Source organism: Dermacentor andersoni, chromosome 9, assembly GCF_023375885.2.
Source record: "Dermacentor andersoni chromosome 9, qqDerAnde1_hic_scaffold, whole genome shotgun sequence".
NCBI lineage: Eukaryota > Metazoa > Arthropoda > Arachnida > Ixodida > Ixodidae > Dermacentor > Dermacentor andersoni.
The window spans coordinates 52,925,255-52,940,023 of record NC_092822.1 but is presented as its reverse complement, the minus strand read 5'-3'; the positions used below and the strand labels follow the sequence as shown (position 1 = coordinate 52,940,023).

Below are 14,769 nucleotides of genomic sequence, written 5' to 3'. Positions count from 1 at the left end.
GACGTTGCAGTTTTTCTTTTTGCCATTGCGGAGAGTTCATTATTTTCCCACTTATTTCCTTTCTCTTCCAAATATTCATGGCTAATTTTTTTTTTCCTTTTTACGCTGCGCCCGGGCAGCATGGCTGCATCTACATCAACCGGCAGCATATAAACCACTTCAAGATGAAGCAAGGTCTCTACTACCTCCAGAACAAGCAAATACCGGTAACATACATGTATTTTCGCGGTTGGCACGGACGCCGAGCACAGCATATATGTTGACATTGGGTTGAGCTAGACTCATCTAAACAAAGCGCGGAGCGATTAAACTTTCTGAATAAACGAAACGTGACACATAACGGTAACTGTGTAGGCGCCTGCTATTGGCTTTGTGTGCCTTTTTCCGTGATAACATGATTCGCACGAAAGGAACAAATTTCGCAATTCGGGATGCTGCAGCCTGAGTCCATGAGAGCGTGGATAGCAGCATATATATATATATATATATATATATACACACACTATTTCGCAGCTTACGCGATATCTTCTAACTTCCCAGCGTGAGTTTCGAAAGAGTTCTGTTCACGAAAAGATGGCATATTTTAGAGCACGATATGTATATATTTACGTCAATTCATTCCGTTGTGCGCGTGTCCTGTGGTTGATGTAGCTCATAGCATTGTGATGTCTCATATAATGCAGTGTTTCGGGATTGTAAAGATGCTGCTGCATTTTCTTTTTCAGGATCACATTTTTCATGAATTTCAACAGAAAAAAAAGGGAAAGCGAAAAGAAACCCTGTATAAAAATTTCCTTTGGAGCAGTTGTTTGAATTCAAAGTGATTATTTTCTTAGTCAACAAAATCCATTGAGGTTAATTCAGCGCTGCCGCAATTTCAGAATTTCAGCGTTTCCCATGTATCTGAGTGGGGGACGCCCAGAGACGAAGCTATATCCCTCTCTAGATGTCAATTTGATGGAATTTACCGTTCTAAGCTTGGTTCCAGTTACAAGTGGGCATGAATAATGTTCCACATAATGGATACGGGTATGCGGAACACTGTTCCGTATAACAGTGGCTATATTCACTGGAACACCGTTCCACGTATCCACTGTCATGTGGATTTCAACGCAAACGGTTCAAATATATGGAACGCCGTAACAGGGGCTGTACCTTACATCTTGCGATATCACGTGGAACGCCGATCCGTTTCGGGTAAGCGAAAAAAATATATCTCCATAAACTTTTTCACCTATAGCTGGGACCTAAGTGGAACTAAATGAATTAAGAGCGCGGCAGTAGAGCTGCAAGTCAACTAACGCTTCTCTTGGATACGTAAACGGCTCAAATATATGGAACGCCGTAACAGGGGCTGTATCTTACATCTTGCGGTATTACGTGCAACGCCAATCCGTTTCGGGTAAGCGAAAAAAAAATATTTACCAAAAAGCTTTCACCTAGAGGTGGGACCTAAGTGGAATGAAATGAATTAAGAGCGTGGCAGTGGAGCCGTAAGTCAACGAACCCTTCTCTTGGATCAGCGCTCAGTCAAAGCGGCGCAGGGCGCAGGTGGTGGCAGTTGGCGCTTCATTGGGGGCAGCTACGGCATCTCTGAAGCGACGTCGCGAGCCGAAATTCGCGTGTACTGGTTCGTGATGGCTGATAAGGCAACTCGCCATGCCTAACAGATCACTAAACGCTTCCCGAAATTCCCCACCTAAGGCAACAGCGCACCGGTGCTATCGAGTAATGAAGTGTCCGCAAATATATTCGGCACCCTTTCCCTTCTGCGGGGCCACTGCGCGTGGCCGAGTTCGTTCGCTTGTGCGGATCGATCATTCGGCGAGAATGCCGTTGGAGTCCGAAACCCTAACCGTCTCGTTGCGTCTCAGAGAATTTCGCTGGCTTATACTTGTTAAGACGCGGGGAAATGTTATGTATATATGAATAATTACAACTGCATGTCATAAATATACGCGACCCGCCGTGGTTCTTTAGTGGCTATGGTGTTGGGCTTCTAAGCAAGAAATCGCGGGATCGAATCCCGGCCACGGCGGCCGCATTTCGATGGGGGCGAAATGCGAAAACACCCATGTACTTGGGATTTAGGTGCGCGTCAAAGAACCGCAGGTGGTCCAGAGTTCCCCACTACAGCGTGCCTCATAATCAGAAAGTGGTTTTGGCACGTAAAACCCCATCATTTAATAAATATACGCGTCAATAAATCTGGAGACAACGAATTCGCAAATATTTTCTTTATGCACTGCTTGTCGTCTGCCCAGTCACGCTTGACAATTTTTGTCTGATTGATCGGCGTTTGTTCTCACCAAATGCTGCCTTACAATAGGTGTTCTGGGAACGTGGGTCAAATCAGCACCGAGGAGGCCAAATTCACAGAGCATCTCGTTCGTAAGAATTGTTTGACATTTACAGACCACCTTCGCTAATTATATACTCGCCTTCGCTAATAATGCGCTTCATAATGATATATGACATAAAAATGTAATAATAATTTGCCCGGGTTCCCTACACTTTGTAATAATAGGGGGCGGCCAATCAGGATAGCGAATACATATTATTAGCGAATGTGGTTGGTCAGTGTCAAACTGTTCTTACGGATAAATCCGTCGCGAATTTGGCCCCCAGGGGGAAACTCGCGAAGCCTTTTATTCGTAAGAAATATTTATCGCCAGCCCACCGTATGAAATGTTTTTTTTTTTTTTTTTGCATGAGAGTTCGCATCGCTGTCGTTTTAGAGACGAAAAGAAACAAAGCGTAAATTTCATCCAAAGAGTCTTGCGCACTCCAAGGTCTTTCTTTAGAGTGCCTGCAGCGTCAATAGCGAGATGTGATCATCTTTGCGAAGCAAGATAATAAAATGTAGTTGACGGTGCGAATGCGTGTTCGTCTCTTGCTTCACAGTCGAACGTCGTGCTGTTTCCCGAAGGAAACCGGTTCATCCCCGGTAAAATGGACGTCATCAAGAAAAGTACAGAGTTCGCCATTAGCCAAGGTAAATATGTCCGGCCATATTTTCTCTCAGTTTAAAGGAAAAAAAATTCAGGCAGTGCCCATTATTTGGGAATGTTCATCGTCTTGAATGCGATTAACATTCAAGTGATGGTGCGCATATAAGTTGGTTTACAGAAAGAACTGTACGAGCCATGAATGAGGCTTGCACCACGGCTAAGTCCGCTGCCGTACCCCCAGGTAAACGGTAATTGGATCATGAGCGCGAATTTCTCCCCTGGTGCTTGGTGGGCCAACTCAGAGAGGAAAAAAACAAAAAAAAAAAAATTAAGCCTGCTTCCATAGTAGCGGTTCTGTTGATGCGCGATGGGGAAACGCCACCACGTACGCCTGTCGTCTGCTATGCGTTCGGCTAGCACACGACTTCTTCTGCAGGCGCTAACGAAAACCAACACCGCTTGCATCATTTTTTTTTTCAGATTGTTTTCCTCTTTCAGATTTTGTTTTCAACACCCTTCGGCTTCTCATTTTCTTACAGCAAATGTGCGACGCATCTGTGTGAAAACTTTTTCTGTTCAAAGTGGGCGAGCCAGCATGCCATGCCACGTGGCTGTTTTGGCAAAACATGAGTAGGTGGAAGAACGTGGTTTCTTCACTGTTTCTATTGGCCACCTATAACACAGCAAGGAATTCAATGCACAATACAATAATGTAGAGCTGTGTATCTCATTAGTCCGTGCAAATGGTCGCATTCAGTACTACGATCATACATACGTAAGACAGCTTCCTACAATTTCTCATAGACTGAAAATAGCTACTGAGCTGGGCCGTAGCCATGGGGGGGGGGGGGATTGTTCAGCCCCTCCCCCCCAATTTTTTCGTGCTGTCCATGCACCACCGACCAAAAAAACCCCCGGCGCCGGAAATCATTCTGGATTTTGTCTAGAATGTCTTTTTCACGCTCGAAAAGACATCTGAGCGCGTACTTTGCGAACTTGGGCTGGATTTCGCGACAACGCCCATGCACCTGGAGTCACATAACGCAAGAAGCCCCATCCGAGCACGAAGTTTCAAGGGCATTTTGATGGCGAGCGCGCTCGTCGCGGCATCTCGCGGAGGCCGTAGAATCTACGGACCGCATGGATTTCAATTCCGTAACTTTAAGGGTATAAAGTTCTCATAAACTTTTCATGCGAGAGGTGAATTGACTTTTCTAAAGTCATGCTTTAGATTTTCAATTCCGAAACATTGTGGGTTTAATATTGTTATAAACATTTGGCGCCAAAGGTGCATTGATGTTTCTAAAGTCGTACATCGGAACACACAAAGAGACGAGCAAAATCAACACACTATCAGACAAGTTGACAAAGCACGCAGAGAGGTCTGATGAAACGAAGAGTTGTGGTGGTTCATTTGTGCTGTCATGTCATAGAAAAAATAACATTTTTTTCACCTACGCCAAAGCATCCATGTCAAGACACTACAGCCAACGAAGGTAACTACGTTCTTATTTATTTTTCTACATTGACTTTTATTCGCGAGGACCACATTGAGCCTCTTCAATTTTCTTGTTCTCGCTACCCACAGGCTGCCAGAGCCACCCAGAGCGCATGCGTTTTTCTCGTGTTGCCCCGCCCACCGCGCGGCGCACTTCGGTGCGCGTTCGTTTTTCTCTGGCCCAGTGGATTTTCGCCTGGCAGAGTTTTGGACGCCTTCTGGCTAGTATACGAGAAAAGGAAACAATGGTCGCTCGCCGCCATCACTCTGGGGGCTCGACGGATTGCAACGCGTTTGTTTGAGCGCGACCTTTCCGGAAAGTCTTGTCTCGCCGGTGGAGGAAACCGAGCACTCTGCGTATGTTTCTCTGTGGATCAAGCGTCTCACTTTTTCTTCGATATTCCTTCCGTAGCCACATTAGGTGCCCAAACTAGGCATTCGATTGTGGCCAACATGCTTTCCTTCGCTTTTTTTTTTATTTTGGTGCTCCCACCCTACAAAAAGAAATGACATTGTTGCGAAGCAGCGAATTGTCGCACGGTGAAAGTTCGATTTTGTTACTTCTTCGTTTGCGCAAAGTGATGAGCCGCGGGACGCTTCAGTTGCCGGATACTCTTATTACATTATTGCGATAGCAATTATATGGACACTCCAGGCGCATTCCTGCCGTCGTCGTCGCCCTGATGTTCCGTATAAAGTCCAAGGGCGATAACATCGTAACCGCGCGCCGCATGCTGTATGGCCGAGTGAAAGCGTAGGGGGGAGGGGAGGGGTTGGCATGGGTGAGGCGACGATGGTGGCTCAGTCTTGTGTGCGCAAGGGAGAAAAGTGGGGAGGAAGCGTGCCGCCTTCCTTCGCGCGCGATACGCCAGCAGGAGTGGAGGGAGTGGGGCGGGCCTTCGGATTCTGCGGTCTGTGAATCTGTGATTGCGCAACATGTTTATTTGCCTTGTTTGACGCAATATATACCGTGACTTTTCTTAGATACGTAGACTTATTGGAGACTTATACGTATAATATTTAAATATCTTATTGCGAGATATTGTGTATACGTGCAGTGAACTTTGTTTCCAGAGACACTTTTTGCACTTTTTTTTGTATATTCCACTCTATCATTGCATTTCTAATGTGCGAAGGCGAGTCAAATGAAAGTGAGCCAACTAACTCCGCGCAATAATGGCTCGGTTCATTATCTGCAAGGCATGCGCGTAGCACACAGGCATCTCTCATTTACAAAAGTGACACGCAGGTGGGAGGATAAATGTTCTTTAATGCGCTCATATACTGGGTTGAACATGGTTGCGTGACATAATGGACGCTCGAAAAGTTGAACAGCGTGGTATCGTGAGGTTTTTGACAGCTGAAGGAGTTTTACAAATAGAAATTAGTCGCCGTGTGGCTGCCGTGTACGTTGAACATTGCATTTCATTGGCCACTGTGAAGCGTTGACGGAAAGGCTTCACTGAAGGACGTGAAAGTTGCAAAGATGATGCAAGACCGCGCCGAAGCTACCATGCATTCACCCCCAACGCAATCGCAAAGCTTGATGAGTTGATTGGTAAAGAACGGAGGATAAGCATCGATGAACTGGCAGAGCGTGTGAACATCAGACAGGGTTCGGTTCACGCAGTAATTAATTAACGTCTTGGTTATGGGTTCTTGTGTGCGCAATGGATGCCCAACGTTTTGAGCTACCGCCAGAAAACGGAGAAGTTTGGCGCTGCCTTGACTTATCTGGCCCGGTATCACAATGAGGGTGACGGCTTCTTGTCTGCAATTGTGACCGGGAACGAATCATGGTGCCACTACTACGGACCTGAAACACGATGGCAAAGCCTACTGTGGAAACATTCTAATTGACCTCCCTCAAAAAAGCAAATGCCGTCATTTTCGCCGGAAAGGTGTTGTTGACTTTTTTTTTCGATCGTCAGGGGCCATTACTGATAGAATTTGCTAAACCTGGAGAGACTATCAATAGTTTCCGATATTGTGAAACGCCGGATCGGCCGAGTGTCGCAATCAAGAACAAACGACCTGGAAAATTGACGAATGGGGTCATGTTGTTCCACTAGAATGCCCGTGCACACGCCGCAGATGTGGTTAATACAAAACTCCTCTTCCCCAAGAAAGAACAACGCCTCTGGCAAAAACGACAGTAGCTCGAGAAGTGGAAACAGAGCGCGACGACGATGTCCCGCGGCAACTTCCTCCCACGGGTTACGCCATAGAGAAAAGGCCCCCGCAGCATTAAAAAAATCTCAGTGCCCTTCCACTTTGTGAAGAAGGATGACCATCGAAGCTGTGTATGTGGGCCCCTTAATGGCGAACGTCACCTCCGTCGCGGGTCGGCCCGGCATGGCACTATCTTCGGGATGGGCCCACGTATGGGCAGTCCTTAACGCCTGCTTCACCTTCGCCGCGGGTCGGCCCGGCATTGCACTTCCTTCGGGATGGGTCCACGTATGGGCAACGCTTAACACCTACTGCACCTCCGCCGCAGGTCGGCCCGGCATGGCACTATCTGCGGGATGGGCCCACGCATGGGCAGCGCTTGCCGCCTGCTTCACCTCCGCCGCGGGTCGGCCCGGCATCGTACCATCTTCGGGATGGGCCCACGTATAGGCAGTGCTTAACGCCTGCTTCACCTCGGCCGCGGGTCGGCCCGACATTGCACTATCTTCGGGATCGGTCCACGTATGGGGAGTTAACGCCTGCTTCACCTCCGCCGCGGGTCGGCCCGGCATTGCAGTATTTCGGGATCGGCCCACGTATGGGGAATTCTTAATCCCTCCTTCACCTCCTCCGCAGGTCGGCCCGGCATTGCACTATCTTCGGGTTCGACCCACGTATGGGGAGGGCGGTTACGGTTGACGCGTAACACCCCGTGCAAAAAGAATGATCGAAAGACCATGCCTAATCGAAACGGAGGATGAATCCCTAATTTGGTATGGGTGTCTCGAGAAGTTGCCGGTCTGGCGGGCACCCCGCAGTAATTACAGGCTCCTTTGTGTGTGTACGTGGCCAAGGGGAGAACCCTTTCCGCGAACTGCGCGACTGAAGGGGAGAGCCCTTTCCGCAAACTGTGCGACTCCCAAGCGGAGACCCTTTCCATGAACCAAACAGGACCCACGGGATGCCGCCAGCGGAGGCAAGCACGTGCAACGTCGCCTAGGAGAGAGGGAGTAGCCGCCAAGCACCGACGGGACTAGGTACATGTCACGTGACGTTGACGTGAGCAAAATCCCGCCTACGACTTTAGCGGGCCTATTTAAGCGGCCCCGCAATGTATTTTTTATTCATTCTTTCTTTCATATCCTTCACCAACCATTGAATGAGCAGTGCAAGTTTCGCAATAGAAATCGTCTCGCCCCTGCCTGGTCGCCATGGTCTACCGGACGCCTGCAGCCTGCCGACAACGCCACGCATCCCAATACTGTGGTATAAAGTTTGTAAACAGGGATGAAGTGCCTCAGACAGGCTGGTCAACGTTTCGATAGGAGGACCTATCTTCGTCCAAGGCGAAGATAGGTCCTTTGACGAAGATAGGTCCTCCTATCGAAACGTTGGCCAGCCTGTCTGAGGCACTTCATCCCTGTTTACAAACTTTATACCACAGTCTGCTATTCCATCTGTCAGCCCCTTTCTTGTTTTTGGACGCATCCCAATAGTAACGCCGGTCGAGGTTCGAGTAACCGGCGTCGCAACAGGGCTTAACGCCTGCTTCACCTCCGCTGCCGGTCGGGCCGCTATTTCACTATCTCCGGTATCGGCGACGTATTGGGAGTTTTTTGCTTACGACACGAAAATTCCCTTGGACGGTAGAGGTATACAGCTTCGCCGTAAAAGCCGCGCGAAGCGACTATGTGAGCAGCGACCACATGTAATAAAGCGGTTAACAAAGCCCTAGCAACGACGCACAGCAGGAGCATGTGTTTATTTGATTCTTGAAAGGGGCAAATGGACACAACGAAGATGGGATTATGACCCACCTCTCAAGCCTGTCACACGTTTTCGGCACTTGCAACTCTAGACGCCACATGAAGTTGCGTAGGTGGCCAGGCTGAAATGATGCTGTTGTCGCACCCCACGGCACGTTATTGGAACGATCGCGGCACGCTGGGGAAACTAGAGGAAGCAGTAAGGCTGACATTGTATCTACAACACGGTTTTCGAGAACGTCTGCATCTGGACACACCTGTTGTACGTGGCAATAAAATGCCGTGGCCGTAGAGTTTAAATGAAGGTGCGTTTAACGCTTGTCGTCCGCTATTTAAGTGCACGCCCGGTAACATGTAAGGAATTCTTGTGCCAAGAAAATAGCAGGCGAGTTCACGCGCGATGCTCTGATCACGCTGTAACAGGCGGAGGAGAAATCGCAGAGCAAGCAGCGGACAGCGGACAGACACGGATGGGAACGGGCACCCACCGCGGGAGCGTGGTTGACCAATCACCGCGCGACAGACCAATTCTGTACTGCCCGACCAGAAAAAGGAACCGAGAAGGGACTGCAAGGACCTAGTAACCCGTAATGGTGGCTGTACAACGTGACAAACGTACCATACTCGGCAGCACAATTGAAACTCTGCTAAGCACCGCCATTTAAATAGGGGTAAATCATTCCCTTCAACATCCTGAATACTTCGCCTTACATATTCAAGAATTGAGAGCCACACAGAGTCTGATATGCCATTAGAGGTGTAATCAAGGCCTCAAATACGAAAAGAATGGCTATTTGGTAGACGGAAAAGAGGACTTCGGCGTATATGTGGTGAACCATTGAACAAATAATGGCATTTTGAAAAATTTAGCGCAGTACCTGAAACATTTCCAGTGAACATTTGAAGTCTACGGGATAAGATATCATTCTTCCTAAGATACAATGTGATGTCATCAGCAAAGGCTGTCACCTTCAGAACATCGCTACCAGGCAGTTGGAGATCGCACACGTCGTCGTCGTCGTCATCATCATCATCAGCATCATCATCAGCATCATCGGCCTGGCTACGCCCACTGCAAGGCAAAGGTCTCTCCCATACTTCTCCAACTACCCCGGTCATGTGTTAATTGTGGCCATGTTGTCCCTGCAAACTGCTTAATCTCATCCGTCCACCTAACTTTCTGCCGTTACCTGCTACGCTTCCATTCTTTTGGAATTCAGTCCGTAACCCTTAATGGCCACCGGTTATCTACCCTCCTCATTACATGCCTTGCCCATGCCCATTTCGTTTTCTTAATTTCTACTAAGATGTCATTACCTCGCGTTTGTTCCCTCACCCAATCTGCTCTCTTCTTATCCCCTTAACGTTACCCCCACCATTCTTCTTTCCATAGCTCGTTGCGTCGTTCTCAATTTAAGTATAACTCTTCTCGTAAGCCTCCAGGTTTCTGCCCCGTAGGTGAGTACTGGTAACACACAGCAGTTATACAATTTTCTCTTGAGGGATAATGGCAACCTGCTGTTCATGGTCTGAGAATGACTGCCAAAGGCACCCCAGCCCATTCTCATTCTTCTGATTACTTCAGACTGATGATCAGGATCCGCGGTCATTACCTGCCCTAGGTAGATGTATTTCCTTACCACTTTCAGTGCCTCGCTACCTATCGTAAACTGCTGATCTCTTCCGAGACTGTTAAACATTACTTTAGTTTTCTGCAGACTAATTTGTAGACCGACCCTTCTGCTTTGCCGGTCTAGGTCAGTGAGCATATATTGCAATTGGTTCCCTGAGTTACTAAGCAAGGCAATATTATCAGCGAATCGCAAGTTACTAAGGTATTCTCCATTAACTCTTATCATCAATTCATCCCAGTCCAGGTGTCTGAATACCTCCTGTAAACAAGCTGTAAATAGCATTCGATATATCGTATCTCCCTGCCTGACGCCCTTCTTTATTGGGATTTTGTTGCTTTCTTTATGGAGGACTATGGTGGCTGTGGAGCCGCTATAGATATCTTTTAGTATTTTATGTACGGCTCGTCTACACCCTGATTCCGTAATACCTGCACGACTGCTGAGGTTTCGACTGAATCAAACGCTTTCTCGTAATGAGTGAAAGTTATATATAAGAGTTGGTTATATTCCGCACATTTCTCTATCACCTGGTTGATAGTGGGAATATGGTCTATTGTTGAGTATCCTTTACAAAATCCTGCCTGGTCCTTTGGTTGACAGAAGTCTAAGGTGTTCCTGATTCTATTTACGATTAGCTAAGTAAATACATTGTAGACAACGGACAGTAAGCTAATCGGTCTATAATTTTTCAAGTCTTTGGCGTCCCCTTTCTTATGGATTAAGATTATGTTTTCGTTGTTCCAAGATTCCGGTACGCTCGAGGTCATGAGGCATTGCGTATACAGGGTGACAACATTTCTCGAACAATCTGGCCACCATCCTTCAACATATCTGCTGTAACCTGATCCTCCCCAGCTGCCTTCCCCCTTTGCATAGCTCCCAAGGCTTTCTTTACTTTTTCCAGAGCTACTTGTGGGATGTCAAATTCCTCTAGACTATTCCCTCTTCCATTATCTTCGTGGGTGCCACTGGTATTGTATAAATCTCTAGAGAACTCCTAAGCCACTTGAACTATCATCCATAATAGTAATGATATGGCCGGCTTTGTCTCTTTACGCATGCATCTGATTCTTGCCTATTCCTAGTTTCTTCTTCGCTGTTTTTAGGCTTCCTCCGTTCCTCAGAGCATGCTCAATTATATCCATATTATGCTTTCTTGTGTCAGCTATCTTACGTTTGTTGATTAACTTGGAAAGTTCTGCCAGTCTCTTCTAGCTGTAGGGTTAGAAGCCTTCATACATTGGCGTTTCTTAATCATATCTTTCGTCTCCTGCGATCGCTTACCGCTATCCTGTCTAACGAAGTTACCAGCGACTTCTATTGCTCACTCGTTAATGATGTCCATAAGATTGTCGTTCATTGCTTCAACACTAACGTCCTCTTCCCGATTTAAAGCCGAATACCTCTTCTGTAGCTTGATCCGCAATTCCTCTATTTTCCCTCTTACCGCTAACTCATTGATCGGCTTCTTATGCACCAGTTTCTTCCGTTCCCTTTTCAAGTCTAGGCTACTTCGAGATCTCACCATCCTATGGTCACTGCAGCGAACCTTGCCGAGCACGTCCTCATATTGTATGATGCCAGGGTTAGCGCAGATAATGAGATCAATTTCATTTATAGTCTTGCCATTCGGGCTCCTCCACGTCCACTTCCGGTCATCCTGCTTGCGGAAGAAGGTATTCATTATCCGCAAATTATTCCGTTCTGCCAACTCTACTAATAACTCTCCCCGGCTATTCCTAGACCCTATGCCATATTCCCCCACTGACTCGTCTCCAGCCTGCTTCTTGCATACCCTGGCATTGAAGTCGCCCATCAGTATAGTGTATTTTATTATGACTTTACCGATCGCCGATGCCACGTCTTCATAGAAGCTTTTGATTTCCTGATCATCATGACTGGATGTAGGGGCGCAGACCTGTAAGACCTTCAATTTGTACCTCCTATTAAGTCTCACAACAAGGCCTGCCAGCCCCTCGATAGTGCTATAGAATTCCTGTATGTTACCAGCTATATCCTTATTAATCAGGAATCCGACGCCTTTTTCCCGTCTCTCCGATAAGCCCTGGTAGCGCAGGACGGGCCCGCATTTTAGCACTGTATATGCTTATTTTGTCCTCCTAATTTCAATGAGCCCTGTTATATTCCATTTACTGCCCTCTAACTCCTCCAATAGCACTGCTAGACTCGCCTCACTGGATAACTTTCTATCGTTGAACGTTGCCAGGTTCAGATTCGAATGACGCCCTGTCCGGACCCAGAGATTCTTAGCACCCTCTGCTGCGTCACAGGTCTGACCCCTGCAGTAGTCAGTTGCTTCGCAGCTGCTGGGGACTGAGGGCCGGGGTTTGATTGTTGTATTCATATAGGAGGTTGTTGCCAAGTACTGCACCAGGGTGGTCATTCCTGCCCCGATGAGGGAGTGCGTTACCGGTTCTGGTCACGGGGATCAGGCCGCACTCGAAGCCTGTTTATGCAATTTTATCAACAGGCGGATTTTTTTTAATCCGGAGGAAAATTGCGTGGCACCGGGATTCGAACCACGGTCCTCTTACACGCGAGGCGGATGCTGTACCTCTACGCCACCGCTGCTTGTTATTGCACACGTAAGTCTCTAAATGGCTCAACGCTGTGCACAAAAAGTATTGGGCATAGAGGCCACCCTTGACGAACGCCATGAGTAACGGGAAATGGTGCATCTTCGCGACCATCGAAACCATGTACTTGGGATATTGGAACAGGCATTCCTAATAAGTTCAACAAAATGTGACGAAAATCCGAGCGACGCTAGTACATCGCATGCCGTGAAAGTTCAACACACCGGTACAACACCACTGTCTTTACAAGTAACGCTAGATCTTACTGCACATAACCACCGTAGTCGTTCTGGGATATTCAGTGAGTTTTTGTCAAATTTGCTTTTTCACCGTCACACTTAAAGAACAGCAAAGCTGCCTTCGTGAATTGCTCCACCGGCGACTAACCCCTTTAAGTTTAATATGACCAACGCAAACATATAAAAAGAAAAACGCAATCTTCAAGGTCCTGTTTTACAATATGATGATGTTAAGAGCCGTTAAAACCACAACATGGACGCCGACTGAGTTGAAAAATATCACTGACGATTACGATACTTCCTGATGCGGAATATCAACGCAGCCGTTTACGTGTTTTTGCGATATATAGGCTGGCGCAGGCAATCTGTCTCGTGCGGCATGTTGCAAACGGAACGAAGTGTGGCGCGACTGCCTCGCTAATCGGGAGACCGTGCGAGGCGGCGCGTGGGTGAGGCGTGGGCGCGATTCACAACAGCCGCCGCAGACAGACCTCCGCTTATAAAGCGCTTTGTTTACATATATAGTATCGGTGACATAATCGGTGAACAGACGACGCGCGCTACCCTGGCGCCATCGTCGCCGCAAAGCCCGTCTTGCGCGGCGCCCTCTTGCTCCGCCTTCCCCCTTGCGCTCTCGTCGCTATCGTCGTCTTCCATCCGCACTCCGCGTTCGCTCTTTCATCCTTCGCTGTGTTCGTTTGCTAGGTTTACGAGTACGCCGAGGGACGACGACGACGCTGGCCACAGGAATGGGCGCCTAAGGGATGCCATCTAATACTGCCACACCTACACACAATCAAAGCATTTTACAGCGGAGCTATTACAAGGTATATCTAAACCGGTAGCGAATCTTCATTGAAACCCACATGCCAAGAAAATGGCAGCTAGTTGCAACCATCGCCAACTACGCATCGGAAGGGACAACTTACAGCAGGCAAAAAATAATAAAAAGCGACATCACAACCGGAAATGGCAGCGACGTCAAGATCTCATGCTGTTTGGCGCGAATGCCTGAATTTCTTTACCGTCCGGCAGTTCGACCACTACGCCAGCAGTTTTTTTTTCTTTTGAGGCTGAGTCTAGCTTGTGACTCGCCTCAGCTGAAGCGCTGGCGTTTCACTCAACTATAGGAGTGGCGTATGTCTTAATGAAAATATAATTATGGTGTTATTGACGGCAATTGTTCCAGTAGGTACCGTAGGAAGGTGAGCGAAAAGGATGGAAATAAATGAGAATGCTGCAGGTTTCAAAGGCACCTTCACTTTTATTACAATAATGCAACCAATTGACCAAACAAACCATGTTTCAACGGACGCAAAGTACTATGTCCAGCACACAGTCATAATTTAGAGCAACATATGTGAAACCTTTTGCCAGAATTATTCGTAATTCCATGCGCCACCATGTATTCATATCCAACAGTTATTATACAACACAACATTGCCCCATATTATCATTTAGAAAACATTCGCAGTATTCGTAAGCATCATGACGATCTCATCGCTCTTCTTTGCAATCTTGATCATGCGTTCTCTTTCGTATGCTTACCTGAAACGTGGTTATCATCTCATGACGGGAATCTATACGGTCTTTCTGGCTACACTTATGAATATTGTCATCGTGAAGGTTATCGTAGTTGCGGTTTGGCCATTTGAGTAAAATCAATCTTCATTGTCATATAAACGTCGCCATGATCTTTTTTTTTCTTCATTGATTTCTGTGAATCAGTATGGATAGAAGTAGAGAGTAATAACCTGCAGCTGCCTACCAAACGTAGCATCATAATTGCATGCATTTATCGTTCACATTCTTCCTGCTACATCGAGTTTTGTAAAGAATTTGAGCAGTTACTAAACGCACTCACTGATGAAAACAAGGATATTGTGATATGTGGCGACATTAACATCAACAT

At 47.2% G+C, this 14,769-nt stretch overlaps 1 protein-coding gene and 1 long non-coding RNA gene across 2 annotated transcripts in view; one reads left to right on the top strand and one right to left on the bottom strand.

Moving 5' to 3' along the window:
- LOC126528532 (1-acyl-sn-glycerol-3-phosphate acyltransferase epsilon-like) overlaps nt 1–14,769 on the top strand; it is a 97,315-nt gene that overhangs the window by 10,915 nt on the left and 71,631 nt on the right. Inside the window, exons 5-6 of the mRNA XM_050176400.3 lie at nt 120–206; nt 2,905–2,995. Of these exons, the coding sequence (XP_050032357.2) occupies nt 120–206; nt 2,905–2,995 (178 nt within the window). The remainder of the gene's footprint in view (nt 1–119; nt 207–2,904; nt 2,996–14,769) is intronic.
- Nucleotides 1–14,769, bottom strand: part of LOC129384032 (uncharacterized) — an 86,509-nt gene that overhangs the window by 7,421 nt on the left and 64,319 nt on the right. The window lies entirely within an intron of this gene.